Raw genomic sequence first — 19,348 nt, forward strand, 5'->3', positions numbered from 1 at the left:
GACCTTGAGAATTTCTGCAAGTAACTAGGCTCTGATACTATTTACAGTAGGGGAGAAAACTCAAACTTTAAACATGAAGGAACAAAGGAAAGCTACAGAAGAAGAAGGAAATTTTTACAAGACAAGACAAGTGCTGGAAAAGCTAGATGCCTTCTACACCTTACATCATTCTTCTATATAGAAAAGTGGGAGACTACAAAACACAACACAATTACCTAAGACTTAAAACACTTCAGAAACACAAGTACCAATATAACACAATTACCAAAAACTTAACAAAAGGACATAATACAAATTCCTAGCAAGGCTTATGTGTACGTATATGCACAAGAGCCTTATTTTATTTGTGCGTGGCATCTTCTTCATGTGCTATGTGTCCACCACGCTTCTTGATGCCTTTTATTATTCCTGCTAACTGTCAAAAACTCTTGTTTGCTTTTTATCGACTGAGTGTGAGCTGGTAGATTCTGATTTTTTTTTTACAAGGGTCCACCAAGCTTCTGTCTGATCTTCAATCTTCCATAGCGTTGATTAAATTGGAATATTATTCTTCGTCTAAAGAAGGTGAAGAAATAAAGTTTGGTTGTCATCTAGTAGACATAGGTGTTATATGTCATCAACCAATAACTCCAGTTCATATGGCATATCAAGAGTTTTTTTTCTTGTTGCCATATTCTCAAGCAGCTTCTCAGCTTGATCAATTTGTTCTTGACTCCAAGGGTAATAAATTGGAACTTCAGTAACAAAGAATCTTCTGCCATTTGTTCTCATGAATTTTTTAAATGGTGAATCTATAAATTCCTTTGTTTTATCGGAGAGAATAACCAGGCTTTGAGCCCAATAATCCACTTCTTCAACTTAAGGAAGACTTAGAGTATTTTCCATCTTTCTTTCTTCAAATTCTTCATCATCAGAGGCCTTTAGTAACCATATCTGATAAGGCTGGAAGAATTTTTCTCGAACTCTCCATCCCACTGAACTTGTTATCCAGAAGGTGAAATATTTACCCCATTTTAAGTTTCTTACTAGATACGATAGCATAGTCTTTATCCGAGTAGGAAACTGGCACCATTGTTCTGCTGCTAGGGCTTCAAAAATCACTTAGTTAGTTGTTGTGCCAAATACCCACCTAATTAATAGGCAAATACTTGGTACGTTTTACTCGTAAGTGCACAAGATCAAACGATAGTATACCAGGCAAATACGAGATCGTTCCCACGAGGATTGGTAAATTATGTTTAGAAGTAATTTCCTATTTAATTACACATAAAATTCAATTGTCACGATTGAATTTAATATAAAGAAATAAAATAAAAGATAAACTAAAACTAAAAAAGATATCTACCATTAATCAGACTAATTAAGATAACAATATGCTAATGCGCCAATCATACTGGTATATTTAATGTTTGCCAACCTAAAGGTATGAGCGTCTACTCCTTAAGCTATTGATTTCCCTGAGCAACAAATTAGGCATGAGTGTCTATTCTAATTATTTTCTTTCTTAAAGGATTTAGCATGGGTGTCTACTAAGTTGTTCTTGAAAAAAACATAAATCTGTGTAAATCGACAAACACATGAGGCCTAGGGCATAGGTGTCTACTCCCAGTTCCCCATGTTGATTAACCCAAGAATCTGGTGTGGATTTCTTTTTTTAATCTTATTGAACCCAGGACTCGGTTATCCAAATTGATTTAATTAACTAGTCTATACCGCATGCATATGTTGATAAGGCAAACACATATGAGGAATTCAAGATAATAGGAATTAATCAAGTTAAATACACTAAAATATAATTGTAGCAAAGGCGCCAATATTGAAATCCTAAAAAGACATGATTAGGGCTTCAATCTAGCCCCAATTAAAATATAAACTACATAACAAAATAAAAGGCGGAAGAGAAGAAAAACCCAAACTTCTCTTGATCTAGCCTTCAGCTCATTTTCAGAACTTGTGCCTCTTTCCCCACACCCATTCCTAGAAGCTAAGAGGTCTATTTTTAGGCTTTAGAAGTCCTTGACATACTAGTAAATCTAGAAAATTTGTAGGAAGGAAAGGGGGTCTGGCCACCTCTAATGTGTCACCAGCGCACGGGTGCGATCGATCGCAACCCGTGTGCGCTCGATTGCACATCTACGATCGAGACTCTTCTAGTGTGCGCACGATCGCACATGGCTGCATTGCTGCTTGTCTTCTCTAGTAGTGCACTCGATCGCACTGCCAGGAACTCCATCTTTTCTCAATTTCTCTCTTTGAACCCAAATCTTCTAGATTTACTTCCTTCTCTTCCAAAAGCTTACAAAAGCATGGAAAACACATAAAAGAACTAAAATAGCATAAATTAACATCACTTTAGGAATTAACACATATAAGTTTAAGGGCTAAAATATGAATATTTTGGCACTTAACATTAGTGACTCTCCATTTTATATCTTCAACAAACCATTCTTCATGATTGATAAGAATTGTCAACTTTGGAATTCCTTCATGAAGATTAATTTTCTAATGGCTGGGATTTAAGATCGTTTTGATCTTAACTCCTTGTTCTTCAATTTTTTCTTGACTCATTTGAATGACATCATGAGGAAGTAAACATTTTGCCTTTTCAAATAAAAGAATTATCCTTGCTTTCTGAATTTCTGGATCTAAAATCTCATTATCTAGAAGATCAATTATGCAAAGAAAATTATTCAATTTACGAAAATTTTTCTCTTCATCCCATCTTGTTTGTTTGAAAAGATCGGCATAAAGATTTTTAAATTTTTGTAATTTTGCTGTTTGGTCAGATATTTTTTCTGCCAAACAACTCATATGCTGTCTGAATCTCCATTTTGGTTTAAAATTTTGGACTTCCAAAGACCATTGAGTTCATTGTATATATCTCTGGGGATTACAGGATTATAAAAATTTTTGATGTCTGAAAAGTCTTGTTTAGACTGTTCAATCATCGGATAACCTTGTTTAAGTGATCCTGCATATTCCATAGAGCTAGAAAAAGCTTGTTTAGCTTCATCTAACGTATTATATGCCTTGTAATAGGCACCTTTGAAACCATTAACTTGGGAATGGCATTGTTTCCATGTCGTAAAGATTCTTGGTTAGAAACCTTTAAATACAACGTACACCTTATTTAGGCGTTGATTTGAAGCTTATTGAGCCCTTTGGCTATAGTGACCCATTCTCCCCATTTGGGAGCGTCCATAGATTCCTGCAAAAATTTAATTTCTATTAGCTGCTTGTTTAGCGGTTTTTCATTATGGTTTCTACTAAGATAATCTACAATAAAATTGTTAGTACTCTTTATAAATTAAGCTTCAAAATAATAATTGGCAATAGCATTATACCATTTTAATCTTCTTCCTTCGATAATATTTCTTTATGTGTCAGAAAATCTTTAATAACATAGATATGAAAACTTTTTATTGCTAATTTAATAGCTAAACTTACTTTTCAACTATGATGTAATTCTGTTCATTTGTTTTAAATTTTCATGAATTATAACCACATATTAATTCTTCTTTTTGGAGCTTCTTAGAAATAGGGTCTTTTTTAGCTCTAATTCCTAAAAGACATTGCTAAGTAAGGGATTCATACTTAGTCCATAATTTTTCTGGAATTACTTTTAAAACACATCCCCAACAATTGTCGAAAGCATCTGTCTCAAGAATAAGTTTATCTTCTTTTCCAGGAAAATAAACTTCTGGTAAGACTTCTATATCATTTTTTATTTTTTTATTAAATCTAAATCTTTCTTAGTCCAGATGAATTCCTTATCCTTTTTCAATTTTTCAAAAATAGGGGTTTCTTTTTTAGAGAGATTTTTTATGAAATTTCTTCCATAATTAAGAATTCCTAAAAAGCTTTGTAATTATTTTTTGTCTTCTATTTTTTTGGGGAATTCCCTTGCCTTAGAGATTATATGTTCTTGTAGTTTTAAACCCGTTTGATTTAAAACTAATCCTAAAAATTCTATAGATTCTTTTTCTACTTCAATCTTTTTTGGAGAAAGGATTATTCCATTTTTTTTTGGAATTTTTCACAAACAATAAGGTGTTTCTTATGTTCTTCTATAGTTTTAGAAAACACAAGGATATCATCTATGTATACAACACAAAAATATTTAAGGTCTTTAAAGATTTTATCCATCAATCTCTGAAAAACTTGACGAGCACTATTAAGTCCAAAAGGCATAACATTCTAGTGATAATGTCCTCTAGGAGTACTAAAAGCTGTTAAGGCTTTAGATTCTTCTGTTAACTGTATTTGCCAGAACCTTGACATACAGTCAAATTTGCTGAATATTTTAGACCCTTTGGTTTGATTAACCAGTACATCTATTCGTGGGATAAAATATGCATCAAATTCTAATTGTTCATTAAGCCTCTTATAGTTGATTACCATACAGGTTTTTCCTCTTTTAATTTCACTATGGTTTCTTACCATAAAAGTTGGGCTTGAGCGAGGACTGTTTGTCTCTTCTATTAGCTTTTTATCTAGAAGTTCTTTAATCTGGATGTCAAATTCATCCATATCCTTTTTGGTATAGATCATAGGTTTAACTCTAATTATGACATTATGATCTTTTAATTTTAAACTACAGAATCGAGGGCTTTTCGACCATAGTTTTAAAGGATCTTCGATCACTAACATTTTCCTCAAGAATTTTATAGATCCAATGTAATGAATCTAAACTACTAATTGTAATTGTTTGAATTGAGACTCACCACGCTTTGCCTGATATACATTTATACTTGTGTTGCTCACGTATTGGGATATTTACTAACTCTTTTTTGAGTGCGCCACAAATGTATGATGAATTTGCGTAGGTAAATAATTACTTATAAAATTATTTCCTACCAAAAAATCACGGTGCATATTTGGGAAACAAAGTATCTTTGGGATAACAAATTTGTTATTGGTCATCCAAATTGCAACATTCTTTGCTTTATATTATATCTTTGTTTCTTTTCCATCTATCTCTTTAAATACTTTTTGGAGAAAGTCAACATACCCCCCTCAAACTACCACCAAATTGACAATCTCTTCCCAAACTTTCAATTGTGACAATGTCCCTCTCAAACTTAGCAACATATTCTCATGTTCATCACTATATATCCAAAGTTCTCACAATAAAAATCTTATATATGTTCTACTATGCTTCAAAGATTAATTAAATCATTCAATAAATCCGTTTTTTGAACAAATCACAAAAGATATCTGGTTAAACCAAATCATCAAATATATCTGTAGAACGAAACACAATGAATATCCAATATTTTGATCAAAGAAAACCAAAGCAATCAATTAAATGAAACTATCTCAAATCATTAAATGTATCCATGGAACAAACCACAAGAGATATCCAAGAATCATCTCACTAATTAAATTGAAGTAAAACTTTTTAAACATAAAACTCATAAAATCGGATAATATCAACTTATATGAAAATATGGTTGGTCTTCATTGGTGAGGCTTCATACTCAACCTTAGTTGAGAAATTAGCTACACATAACTAGATAAAATAAATCCTAAACATAAAGGAAAAACTAAACTAAAGGAAGAACTGGTATGAAAATTTCGTCCTTGGTCTCTATAGCCTCCTCCTCTTTCTTGAAACTTAGGGGTCTATTTATAGAGAGCAAACAAACCTTAGAAGCCCTAGGACCCAAGAAAAATCGTACTTCAATCTCCTAGTAAAATTAGGAAGCAATCCTAGTTCAAATTAGAATAGGATTCGTCCAAATTCGCGTTCTCATATTACGGGACGCTTTTGGTATAGCAAATGTAAGAATTAGGAAAATCCTATTTCACTATGATTTGTATTATTTTGAGCTAGCTTTCCAACGTCGCCCATTTCACCTTAATCCAATACCTGAGCTGAAAGTTATGGTCAAAATATTAAGATATATATAAAATCCGAAATTTAATCCAATCCGATTTTGACTCCAATTAGAAAAATTCCGATTTAAACATTTCCTTGATTTGGAAACTTAACCATATCATCATCTAAGTCTTCTCAAAGTGTGCTTTCTTTCAAACTTTGCATTTTTCACCTTAAACCCACAGTTTTCCTTTAACAACTTGCAAAACACTAAAAACACAAAACTAATATAAGGCGTTAGATTATAATACGAATAGCGGATTAACAAATGCAAATTAAGGGCTCAAATATCCAATATTTGGCACTCATCAACTATCCTTCCATCACATTTTCTATCAATTTTCTAATTTTATCACATTTTTGTTCCCATAAAAAATAAATAAATAAATAAAAACTAAGGCTCCATTTCTTACGACGTAAAATAGTGGTCAACCAAAAATATTTTCCTTTTGGCCGAAAATTCTTCTTTAATTTTTGAAAAATGCTTTGCAGTTTTGAAAACCGTAAACCATTTTCTAACTTTGAGTATCTTATTCTCAAATCAACGGACCCTGCCAAGACCCGCCTAGGATCACGCCAAGACTTGACAGGGACCCACCCGGGATCCCACTGGGACCAGCCTGGGACTTGCACGGGAGTTGACCAGGACTCGCCCAGGACCCGCCTAGGACCCGACTGGACCTGAATAGGACCTACTTAGGACTTGCCTAGGACCTCGCTCGGACCCGCCCGGGACTTGACTGAGACCCAACCGGACCCACCCAAGACCTTGCCGGGACCCAACTAGACCTGCCCGAGACCTGTCGGAAGTTGACCAAGACTCGCGTAGGACCTCGCTAGGACTTCATCGGGAGCCGCCCGGACCTACCCAGGACTCGACCAGGACTTGACCGAGACCCACTGGGACTCGCCCGAGACTTGACCTGGACCCGTTCGGAACTTGACTGATACTCAACCGGACCCGCCGGGATCTGACCGAGACCCGACCAGACATGCCTGAGACCTGCCCGGGGCCCCGTTGGGACTTGCCTGGGACCCCGCTAGGACTTGACCGGGACCCGCCCGAACCTACACAGGACCCACCCGGGACTTGATTGGGACCTACCCTGGACCCGCCCAGAGCTTGATCAAAACTTGCCAGGAACCTGCCCGAGACCCGACCAGGAATTGACCGAGACTGTAATGCCCCCAAATTAGCCTTGGCTAACCTGGCAAGGTTACTGGCAATTGCCTTAGTTAAGCCAACTTGTGGCTAAATGAGGAATCGCCCCTCTAAGTATTTCAGAGTAATGCATCGGAAGGTGAAATACAATCTGAGAAGAACTATAAATCATTATGGGACAACTATATTCCTCGAAATTAAAGACATGGAGCAACTAATAATAATGTAAAACAAACCTGATAGCAGCTTGAAGATTCTAAAGCAAGGTCCGTAGTGGCAACCGTGCCACTCTTGGTTTCTAGTGACAAACTTCCTAAAAGTGTAATAACAACGTAAGTCTAACGACTTAGTAAGTAAACCTCACATTTAGGTTTGATTGAGCCCATTTAAGCAGAAATAAACGTGCAGTTTTAGTAATCATTTGAAAAAAGGCGTTGTCTCCGTTAATACACCATAAAAGTATTGTTTAGTTAATAAATAGGGTGGTGTACTCCCAGCGGCAATCGCCTAAATATTTTATTGCAGGAAAAACTAATGTTTTATAGGTCATAACTTTCATGTATGGTCTATCCGTGATATTACCCCTTCTCAGTAGGGTTGACGTTGTCCCGAGAGACCTGTAGTTCAATGTCGGTGCCCCAACCATTGCACGGCCTACCATACATAACATTGGTAGCACGACCGAGTCTGACCTTGGGTGGCCCACACCGCTAATAATGTCCGTCTTATAGTGGCCATCCATTGGGAATGGCTACGTCTTGGTCACGAAACCATTGGATCCAAAGCCTACATAACAACACACACAATTGACCATAGAATAAAGTCTATATAGTAAGCCCATGGCCATTATACTATATGTACCAGTGTACCATGTCATACGATACATCTTATTAATCAGTTGATAAAGCAGTTACCATGTTATTACGAAAAGTAGCCATGCTCATATCATATTTGTGGTCAGTCAACTGACATATCCCATGTTTTGAAGAAAGTGTTCATCAGTGGTTACTTACCTCGTACTCTTGCTTGAATCCTCCGACATTGCTAAATCCTACTATAACGAAATATAACACACCGTTATACATAATACTAGAGGACCCTTACGAGTAAGATACTAAGCCTTATCTAACAAAAGGGTTGCTAGGGCCTAAGTTTTACAAATGGGGCTAAGGCAGATGTCTGACCTCCTGACCGTACGTCCAGGCTCGAGGAGGGTACGTCCGGTTAGTGAGTAGGCATTTCGACCAAAAGCTCCTAATGGGGTTTTAAGGCTCCTATGCAATCTAGAGGCTACTATAACTCCTTCTAGGCTATAAAATAAGCACATGCATGATAAGAAAACTCAACATCATGAAATACAAGAAATCAAAGAAGCTTTCGAAACTCTTTTAAAAACATTTCCTGGTTTGTAAAGAAAGGAGTGAAAACCTAACATAACATCCTTTTGAAAACTAATAGCATTTACGAAAACAATAAAACAGTAGTGAAAGTGTAAAACGGGCAGGGTTTAACTCAAAATTAGGCAAGGACAAGAGCTCCTTCTCACCAAAAACTCCTTCTCTCTTCACCACTCTCAAGCACATAATCTCTTAGGGTTTTGGTAGCCTAGGGGTGTGCCACCAAGTGAAAAATAGTGTGTAAGGTGGAAGGGGATATGGGGGTATTTCTAGGGGAGGGGTGCTACCAACTCTCCAAAAAAAGCAGTAGACGTTTGGTATTATTGGGCCGTACGTTCGGTACTATTACACATTGGGTAAAATGGTTCATTGTACGTCCGGGTATTATCTAGGGGTTTTCCAAAAGCATCGTACGTCCAGGTGGTGCCCCTGCGCACGTCCGGGTTGTCCCCATTGTACTACTGTCAGCATACGTCCAGGTGGTCCCCCATCATACGTCCTCTAATAAAAACAGTAAGGTACGTCCGGTAACCCTGGCGTACATACAGTCAGAAATGGTAGGTTTGGGTTTCACTTCAAAGGCTTCATGGCTAAGTGTGAGGGCTATGGGTTATGCTGAGATGGCTTAGGCTTTTCTGTTTAGGGCTGATTTAGAAGACTATTAGCTCGTTGAGTAAGGGATTAAAACACTTTAAAAAGTCGGGCTATTACAGGGACTCACCCAACTGAGACCGAACCCAGGACCCCGCCGGGACCTGCTCGGGACTCGCCCGGGACTTTATTGGGACCCACCCGGGACCCCGCCGAGACTTGATCGTGGCTCGCCCAGGACCCACCCGTGACTCGTCGGAAAATATTTTCGTCGAAAAATCTTTTTGGCGGAAAACGTTTTCCTTGAAAATGATATCTTAGAAAACATTTTCTGGTATTTGGCATGTACGAAAAATCAGGCTAATCCTGGTTGTCGAAAAATATTTTCGGCAGAAAACATTTTTCTGGTATTTGGTGTGTACGTAAAATCATATTAAACACTAAATTACGAAAATGTCACTGTTGAGTCTTGGGCGGGTCCTGCCAGGGTCTCGGGCTGATTCCAACAGGGTCCTATTAGGGTCTAGGAGGGGTCCAGGCGTGTCTTGGCTGAGTCGCAGTGGGGTCCTTGCGGGACTCGGTTCAGACACCTCTAAGACTTGGTCGGGACATTTTCGTAATTTAGAGTTTAATATGAATTAATGAAATATATATATATATATATATATATATATATATATATATATATAAGTAAAAAATAAAAATTGATTGTCCATGCAAGTGCTAAACACCATAAAATGACTTCCTTAAAAATATTTTTCGACGAAAACCATTTTACATTGAAAGAAAGGGAGCCAAGAAGGAAAAACACATTAATGAGAAGGAATCATAAACTACCCAAAAAAAAAAAAAAAATTATCCCTGGGTATTAATGTGATAAGCGTTTGTCCACGTTGATAATCAAGAAAAAATCTGCAGGCAGCGCGCGCAGCCAGTGTGAGAAGGATAAGGGTCATTCTAAAATTATGTGCTCTTTGCTCCGGCTTAAAAAAGGTTACCTATTAAAAAATGACAGTTTATCAAAAAAAAAAAAAAATTTGAGTATATTTTTATCAGGTTTTTATATTCTATGCTATAAAAATGTTGAGCCAAAAGTTGTCTTTTGGTTTGAAAAAATAAAAATAAAAATAAAAATAAAAAGCATAAATTCGCATAATTTTAAAATCTCCTTATCGGTTAGTAAAACTATTTGATTGTGTTTGCTGACAAAAGATTTTAGAAACTCTGTCCAAAGAACAGAAAACTACATATATAATCATCATTTCAAGGGTTTTATTTTCCTTAAAAGTAGTAGAAACAAAAACAGGAACAAGACATCATCTTGATATATTCTCTAAAAATATATATACAAAGCATGTGCAGCAACAATGTTCTGCATCATCATTTAAGACTAGGAAACAAACAGGCATTAAAAATTGGATGAAATAGGGGGCGGTCCATTTAGGTAGAATGAGAACAACTGTTGCCTAAGTTGCTGTCCTCTATGAAACATATAGCTCTATAATGGATTCACCTGTGGTGTCATGGAAAGGAATTGCCGGCCTCAAATGCCACTCAAGTATGTAAAAAATACCCTTCACTCCAGCCTTTTGCAATTTCAAAGCGTGATATTTATAAATACTAATTTTTAAAAATACAGTTTGATAAATTCATAGGTTGACATTTAAAAATGCCATATCTCGTTGTCTGCAATTTAAAAATATCTATTTTTTTAAGTTTTCAAACCACCCTTTTTTTTAAAGCGTATGGTACAAAACGCACTCTTAAACATGGAAGCATGGTAGAAAGGGAGTTATTTGCCCACTTGGTTCTGTCTTTTTCTTCTCTATCTCTCTCTCTCTCTCTCCAAGCACTCCCAACGGATGACCCTTTACTCCTTCTCCATAGTTATTGGAGGGAGTTCTACAGTAGGCTTCAAAGGTTTCTATTAGCTTAGAAATTCTTAAGCAAAACAAATTGGCGAAACAAGCTTCACATGTTCAATGATTCTTAATAGTTGGCATATCTTTTTAGCTTTACTTTGCATTCCTATTTTCTTTCTAACTCATCATCAACGAGGAGAACTTGAGAAATGCACCACCCTAGTTGCTTATTTCCACTCTTTTTCCCGATAACTTTTGGAAACCTTTACAAAAAAACAAATGGTTGTATTTTCTCTCTTTTTGGAAATAGGCCTAAGTCTTGCCCGATGTGAAATAATTTGTTAGGAGGAAACGGCTGCTTTGATCTATCTCCTTAACAAAATATACTCTTCTTTCAATAAATTTTGATGAATTTCATTGTTATATTAAAAAAGAGAGTCCCTATTATCCAGTCCATCCTTAAAACACCATTTTTGCAACCTCTAATCAAAATTTTACTTAAAAAGACCAAAATATGCTAAAGACTAAAGCATCTGATTACATCTTCTTCTAACCCACCAACTCATAAACCACCCTACCCCTCTAGCCAAACGCCGCTGCCGAAATCTGCATGAGAGAGAGCCACCACCGCAATCCATGGTCAAGCCGTAACCCATGGAATCTACCGTGGGTCACGGCCTGACCCACTCTAGGTCGCAGCCAGACCCAACCGTGGGTCAGGCCGTGACCCAGCGGCTAGGTCAGGGGACCCTGCGTGGGTCTCTGGCAGTGACTTTGGGTCACGGCCAGACCCACGGCTAGGTCAGGCCACAACCCTACGTGGGTCAAGCCGTGACCTAGGGTCATAGCCAGAGACCCAGGCGGATTCCGGCGGTTGCGTTTGGCTGGAGGGGTGGGGTGGTTTACAGGTTAGTGGGTTAGAAGGAGATGTAATCAGGTGTTTTAGTCTTAGTGTATTTTGGTGTTTTTAATTGAGGTTTCAAATTTTGAGTGGAGGCTGCAAAAGGGGTGTTTTAAGGATGGACCAGATTGAAGTTTTTGTCATTAAAAAAACAATAAGAAAATAAAGTTGGCTTCTAATATATATCATATTCAAAATCCTATATCCACTGTTAGAATATATTATTTCATTTGTTAGAATATTTTATATTTTCGTTATTTAATTTGTAATGTAGAGTTTATTTCTTACCTTAAGTATTTTAGGATTTATTTTGGGTTTCTAGCTCACTACTCATTACATCTCTATAAATAAAGATCTATGTAATAGTTCAAAACAAATTCAACAAATATAAGAGACATAATATACAAGATGTAGCACATACATTTTTTTCCGCTTCCACTCTCTCTTTTCTTATTTTAGTATTTTATATATTTTATATATATTTTAGCATAGCATCTAAGCCATGTTTATGTTTATGTGGCTTTCAACAAAAATCTTATGACCTTTTTCTGGTGTTTTATGGCATTCTCTTTTGACGATCTTGTAATTTTGTTGTGATCCACGACTCTTTTCATTGGCGAATTTTGGCACAATGTGGTTTGGCCCTTCATAGGATTTTTAACGGCTAGTTTCCGTTCTCCTGCCTCAATATCAGTTGCGGCGTAGCCTTTCACCGAATTCTTTTAGCAGCTTGTCTCCGTTCTCCGGTATTTCTCGGGCCGTTACTTTCAGCATTTCTCGTCTTTCTTATCAGCGATTCTTGGCACACTGTTGTTTGGCCCTTCACAAGATTTTTAATGGCTAGTTTCCATTCTTCGGCCTCATTGTCAGTTGCGGCTTGGCCCTTCACCGAATTTTTTTAGCAACTTATCTCCTTTCTCTGATATTTCTCTGGCCATCACTTTCAGCCTTTCTCGCCAGCATTGCCTTGATCCAACCATCAACTTCGGATGCCTTTAATTTCTTCTCTTTTCCAAACTCAAGCTTACACATTGAGTTTGACGGAATATTAGAATATATTATTTCATTTGTTAGAATATTTTATATTCCCCTTATTTAATTTGTAATGTAGGATTATTTTTATCCTTAAGTATTTTAGGGTTTATTTTGGGTTTTTTCCTCACTACTCATTGCATCTCTATAAATAGAAATCTATGTAATAGTTTAAGACAAATTCAACAAATTTAAGAGACAACATACAAGATGTAGGCCATACGCCTCTCTCCGCTTCCGCTCTCTTTTCTTTTTCTTTTATATTTTAGTATTTTTATATTTTATATATATTTCAACATACACCATTTTCTTCTTTAATTTTAGTAAAAAGGTTTACGGTTTTCAAACTTAAACTGTAAACCATTTTCCGGCTTCGAGCATCTCATTATAGAATCGATTGACCATGCCAAGCCCCACTTAGGACTTGCTCGAGACTTGACCTAGACCCGCCCGGGACCTGACTGGGACCCACCCCTGACCCTGTCGGGACCTAACCGGGACCTGCCCAGGACCCCCCCGGACTTGACCGAGAACTGCTCGAGACCCCGTCGGGACCTGACCGTGACCTGCCGGGGAAACTACCCGAGACCCGCCTGCCCGGGACCCACCATGGACGCGCCCGGGACTCGCTCGAGAACTACCCAGGACCTGCCTGGGTCCCTCCTGGGACTTGCCTAGGACCCGCCCGTCCCGTCGGGACTTGACCAGGACCCGCCTAGGACCTAACTGGGACACACCCGGGACCCTGCCGGGACTTAACCGGGACCCGCCCTGGATATGACAGGGACTTGACCGGGACCAGACAGGGACCCCGTCGGGACCCTCCTAGGACTTGACCGAGACCCATATGGGACCTCGCCGGGGACTTGACCGGGACCCACTCAAGACCTCGCCGGACCCCTCTTGGGACCCCACCAGGACCTGATCGAGACCCGCCCAGGACCCCCCGGGACCTTCCCAATACGCCCCCAGGACTCGCCCGGGACTTGATCGGGACCCTACCGAGTCTGCATAGGACCTACCCAGGACCCCACCTGAACTTGCTCGGGACCCGCCCTAGACTTGCTCGGTTGGGTTCCAGTCAGATCCCGGTCAGGTCTCTGCAGGGTCCTAGGCTGGTTCAAGCAGGTCTCGGGAAGGTCTAGGGCGGGTCCTAGTCAAGTCCCGATCAAGTCTGGGGCAGGTCCCGAGCAGGTCCAGTCGGGTCCCAGCGAGGTCCCGGGCGAGTCCGGATCAAGTCTCGGGCAACTCCCGGCGAGGTTTCGGGTGGGTCCTAGTCAAGTTCCAGACGGGGTATTTTTATATTTTATTTTTTAAATTATTGTTTATTAGTATTTTTATGTTGTGAATATAATAAATATGTGCGATTTTCCGTGTGCGTGCCAAACGCCGAAAAATGTTTTAATCGTAAAATATTTTCCTGTAAAATGACTTTCTTAAAAATATTTTACGACGAAAAATATTTTACGCTGAAAAAATGAAGCCTTAATTTTCATTGATTTTCAATTGCAGATGAGACTTCCAAATATCTCTTCTAAAAGTTAATACTTTTCAAACTTTTCTGTACGTGAAACTATTTCTACAGGCTTTCTAGCTAATATTACCATTGATTTGAAATATACAAAGTTATCCATTTAAAATGTAATAATAATTTTTACAGTAGATTGAACTATAGACCGATGCACAGAGAAATGCCATTTCATATTCTTTGGTATATTTTTCATTCAACTTTCGTTCAAATATATTATACCGATCTAATAATTAATTTAAAAAAAAAAATTGAGAGAGAATAAAAGATGTTGAAAAGAATAAGAAACAACATTTCCCATCAAAATATTACAACAGGATTGCTGTTGCTGGCACAGCTGTGATCTAATAATGCTTCCCAATTCTCTACTTGTCAGGCTGTTTTTCATGAAGGGAATAATCATGGCCAAGAACCAAATACTTAAGCATCTGGCTTACATATTGTTATTAAAATAATAGTATATGTGTTGTAGTGTAAGCAATAGTCAAGATTGAATTTTAAAGTTGACTAACTTTGAAAAGCTTTTAATATAAGAAAGAAAATAAAGAAAAATTTTGAAAAATTTAATCTTGACCGTTACTTACATTACAGCATACACTTTGTTATTGGTTATTGTAATAACATAATGAAAGCTGAATCCAATACGTTATATACCCAGCAAGCACTCCTCAGTAGCCGATTAGCACGTGGATCACATTTCTTTTACTGCCATATGTCGCGTGCAATACTTTTTTTATTTTATTTAATTTCAACAAAAAAAAATTTTAATTAATTATCTCCATACAACACCAAGATAATCTCTCTCTATATATCCTTTTATAACTGTTGGGCCCACGACAGCAATATCCTAAGAGAATCAAGCCAACGATCAAGATATGTATCCGAAAGAGTAGTGGTACTCCTAGTACAAACAAAAAAAACAAAGGCAACTCATCTTTAAGCTTTCCCCTATCTCCCACATCTTTCCATTAATAAATTAATTAAAGTGAAAAAATAAAAAGAACAAGTATCCCCCACTTGTTCTAGCTAATGCAAACCTTTTTCTTTTTAAAAAAAAAAAAAAAAAAAAAGAAAAAGAAAAAGAAAAAGAAATTATTATTTTTTAATAAATCTACAACATCTATGGATAAGTATTGATGTACTTTATATGGAATACAGTAGGGTTTGAAGAAAATATACATTACGGCTGTTAATTAACCTTATAGTACTTCCATTAAAGCAACTTGGTGTTTTAATATTAGGAGGGATTGTGCAAAGATCTTATCCACAATATTATTTTAATAATAAGCCATCAGGAAAAGTTAAATTTTTAGTACTAAACTAGATTACAATCTTACTACTTGCGTGGTAAAAATAACTTATCTTGGTTATGATTGGTTCCTAAAAACACAAACAGCAAATCTTTAAGGGAAAATTTTCTGTATCCAAGTTGCAATGAGATTTGGCATACGTAGTGAACAGTACTCTTATTATATGTACTGTAAGTCTGTAATACAAAAATATGTAAGATTTTTTTCCTTTTATTTATTTAAAAATGGTAGGAGGCCAGAGGCGAAGAACAATTGTAACTATGTTATTTGTATGTGAATATAACAACACCCGCTCACTGGAAGCTAACGACGAGAAGGCCTGGATGGTAGAAAACTATACATGCTTTCTTAAGTTTGGTTAAACCATAACTTGCTCTAATCTTATCAAAACATGACACACACCTTAATACGTGTCCAATTACTTGAGAGTTTCATTAAATAATTATAAGAAAGATCAATTATGATAAAATACGCGTGTCATAGTGGCAAAAAGTAATAGATTTCCTGGGAAGGATTGTGGTTTGCACTTTACAGGTTGGTGCCCAAGTGTTCTGTATTAAAAAATAAATCATATACTGAATATTTTTGTGTTAGTTTAGTTCGGCATATTAGATGTTTCTCTTTATTGTATATAAAAAATTAAAAAATAATAATTCTGGTATACTTTGTTAGATTTCCTATTGATAAATAACGTGAAAAAATAACAATAAAAATATCACATGTCGGTCAAATGTAATTTCCAACGTCATAAGACACACGTTATAATAATACTAACAACAAAGCCAACATGTCCCCATGGCTTTGTATTATTGAATCCCACCGAGTTAAAAAAAAAAAATACTAGAGATCATATATATATATATATATATACATATATATATATAATGAAGAACATTTGGTTGGATTTGAAATTTTCCAAAAAAAAAAAAAGGAAGTGAAAACTAAATGATATCACCGAATCCAAGAAGATAAGAGCACCGGATCGAACTGAATCAGGCTAACCTAAATTGATATGACTGGTTTGGATCTGAGGATATCCGATAATTCAATTGCAGTCCTACTCACTACCAATAAAAACACCAATTGGGGGCGTTTTTTTTTTTTAAATCAAAATTAATTTACCGACAGGTACATGAAAAAAAAAAAAAAAAAAAAAAAATGGAAGAAAAAAAAGGGGAGAAATATAAATTTCCCAGGGGTGTATGTCTTGTAAATGCCAAGATAATGAACGCCATCAATTTTTTTTTTTTTTTTTTATGATTTTCATTAAATTCCATCAAATTATCAAAATACCCTTATTTTTTATTATTAAAAAAATAAATTAAAAAACTTCAAAGATTTAGAAATTGGTTAAGATTTAATGGAATTTGCAAAAATACATACCTATGCCTGAATCTTTGCAAATTTTTAAAGATTCAGGCATTGATCAAGATTTAACTAAATTCGCAAAAATAGATATGCCTAAATCTTTGCAATTTTTTATTTTTTTATTTTTTATAAAAATAATGAGTATTTTGAAAATTTTGACAAGATTTAATGGAAAATCCTAACGGAAATAAAACATTGCAAAAAGCTAAAGGTTCGATAGCCTAAATTGAGAGTTTTTGACCTTTAAAGAATAATTTCAAAACGCGCGTGAAAGTTTATAGGAGTTTTGTGAATCTTCCATTTTCATTTTATTTTTAATGACTGTTGACATGTGCTTGAAGGAGAAAAAATGGAAGAAAAAAGAATGAGTAGTGTTAATCGATTGAGTTCCATAAGTCAACTTTTGCTGTGAGCTGAACAGGGTTTATGATTCTCAACTTGAGCAGAGCCTGATGACTAGCTCCATAGATTTTGCCTTGCATCTCTACAAAAAACAGTGTAAAAAAAGTGGATGGGGTGGGGGTTTGGGAGGAAGATTTTGCTTGACAACTATGCAAAAGCACACCCATTGCCCACATGATGATCAACTTGTAAAACATGAATATTTCCCATTTCCCATTTCCCATTTCCCATATCCCATGAGCATGATAGATTGAGAGAAGTTCCATGAACCCCCTTTGGAGCCGGTGGATCGCAGGCAGCATTAAGTTTGGGGATATGATTCAAGAAAGGCAAATTCCACATTGCACTTTGTGCTGCGCAGAAAGTGGGGTGGACCCATTTTGATTAGAAACCCCATTAACATATGAAACGCTTAGTGGAGGATCCACAAGCTTGCAAATCTCTCTCCCTTCATATATTCAATCAAATATAAAGATAAAGCCCCCCCATATACTGCGGGCTAAAACCCTGACAATAATATTCTCTATTATCAATTTCAACTTCAATAATAACATTCTTTTATACCAATAAAACTCAAAAGCAAATTCAACCCTTTCTATCTTTTTCCTATATATATAACACCCCCCCATTGCAGCCACCTCCAACAAGTGTTGTCTTTACTCAAAATCTACACTCTCTCAAATTTAACACTACAACAAACATGTCTAGAAGACTTGTAGGAGACTTCTACTCAAGGAGATTGCTCTTACACAACCCTCTTCACCATTCACCAGCTGTAGCGTCTCCTCCGGCCGCCGGAATCATCCACGAGTCCTCAGACACCTACAACGGGGACAACAGCTTTGATGCAAATGTTGTCATGGTCCTCTCTGTCCTCCTGTGCGCCCTGATTTGCTCCTTGGGGTTGAATTCTATTATAAGGTGTGCCTTAAGGTGCTCAAGTTTAGTAGTTTCGGATTCCGGAAATAGTACCTTGACCGGGCGGGCAGCCAACACCGGCGTCAAGAAAAAGGCCCTCAAGACTTTCCCAACAGTAAGTTACACGATGGACCACAACCTACCGGGCTTGGACGCCGAGTGCGTGATATGCCTATCAGATTTTGCACCCGGCGACCGCTTGCGTCTTTTGCCAAAGTGTCACCATGGCTTTCACGTCCGGTGCATCGACAAGTGGCTGAGTTCACACTCATCTTGCCCAAAATGCAGGCACTGCCTTATTGAGACATGCCAAAAGATCGTTGGCAGCTCGTCGGGACTACCGCCACCACCGCCACCTCCGATGCAAGAAAGCACCGTACACATTGCACCACTAGAACCTGAAGGTTTTATACATAACTATAGGGGACTTAGTTGAAGTATATTCAATTTGTTTGTATGATATGGTAGCTCTAGTTTAGCCCCTTATAGTAGTAATTAGTAGCAGAAGGTCACAAGCCAACCTACCGCCACGCTAATTAATTGTGAATTTGTATAGAATGAAATTTGTGACTTGTTTTTATCCTTCCCTCTAAATGTACAAAAAACTAAGATTAAAAGCAAATTTACAGTCAATGTCACTAAAATAAAAAATTGACTAATTATTTTAGTGAGTCCTTTATAAAAAACGGCATAAAATGCCGTTTTTTTTGTGTAATGAATTTTAGGATAACTTAATAATGAACCACAAAATTGGTTGGAATCCGCCAATAACTCAGAAGAGTCAACAAAGCAAGAAGCAAGAACAACTAGCTAAGTATAGGATTCTGAGGCTGAAAGGGACAATCACTTGCACACCAAGCTTCCAATCTCCAAAGGGGGTGGCCACTCAGCTGAGTCACAACCCAAATCATTTTCCTTTTTTATAGAAAGAAGAAAACACCAATTAAATTTTAGAAATAGTGCTTTTTGCACCAACTAATTCATTTGTAAAGGCAT

General features: G+C 37.0%; 1 protein-coding gene across 1 annotated transcript in view; it reads left to right on the top strand.

Annotated features, from left to right (window-relative positions):
- LOC132164987 (RING-H2 finger protein ATL78-like) overlaps window positions 1-18,874 on the top strand; it is a 29,247-nt gene extending 10,373 nt beyond the window's left edge. Inside the window, exon 2 of the mRNA XM_059575501.1 lies at window positions 18,069-18,874. Coding sequence (XP_059431484.1) covers window positions 18,069-18,788 — 720 coding nt within the window. The 3' untranslated portion in view covers window positions 18,789-18,874. The remainder of the gene's footprint in view (window positions 1-18,068) is intronic.
- The last annotated feature ends 474 nt before the right edge of the window (window positions 18,875-19,348 follow it).

The sequence above is a fragment of the Corylus avellana genome, chromosome ca11, assembly GCF_901000735.1.
Source record: "Corylus avellana chromosome ca11, CavTom2PMs-1.0".
Lineage (NCBI taxonomy): Eukaryota > Viridiplantae > Streptophyta > Magnoliopsida > Fagales > Betulaceae > Corylus > Corylus avellana.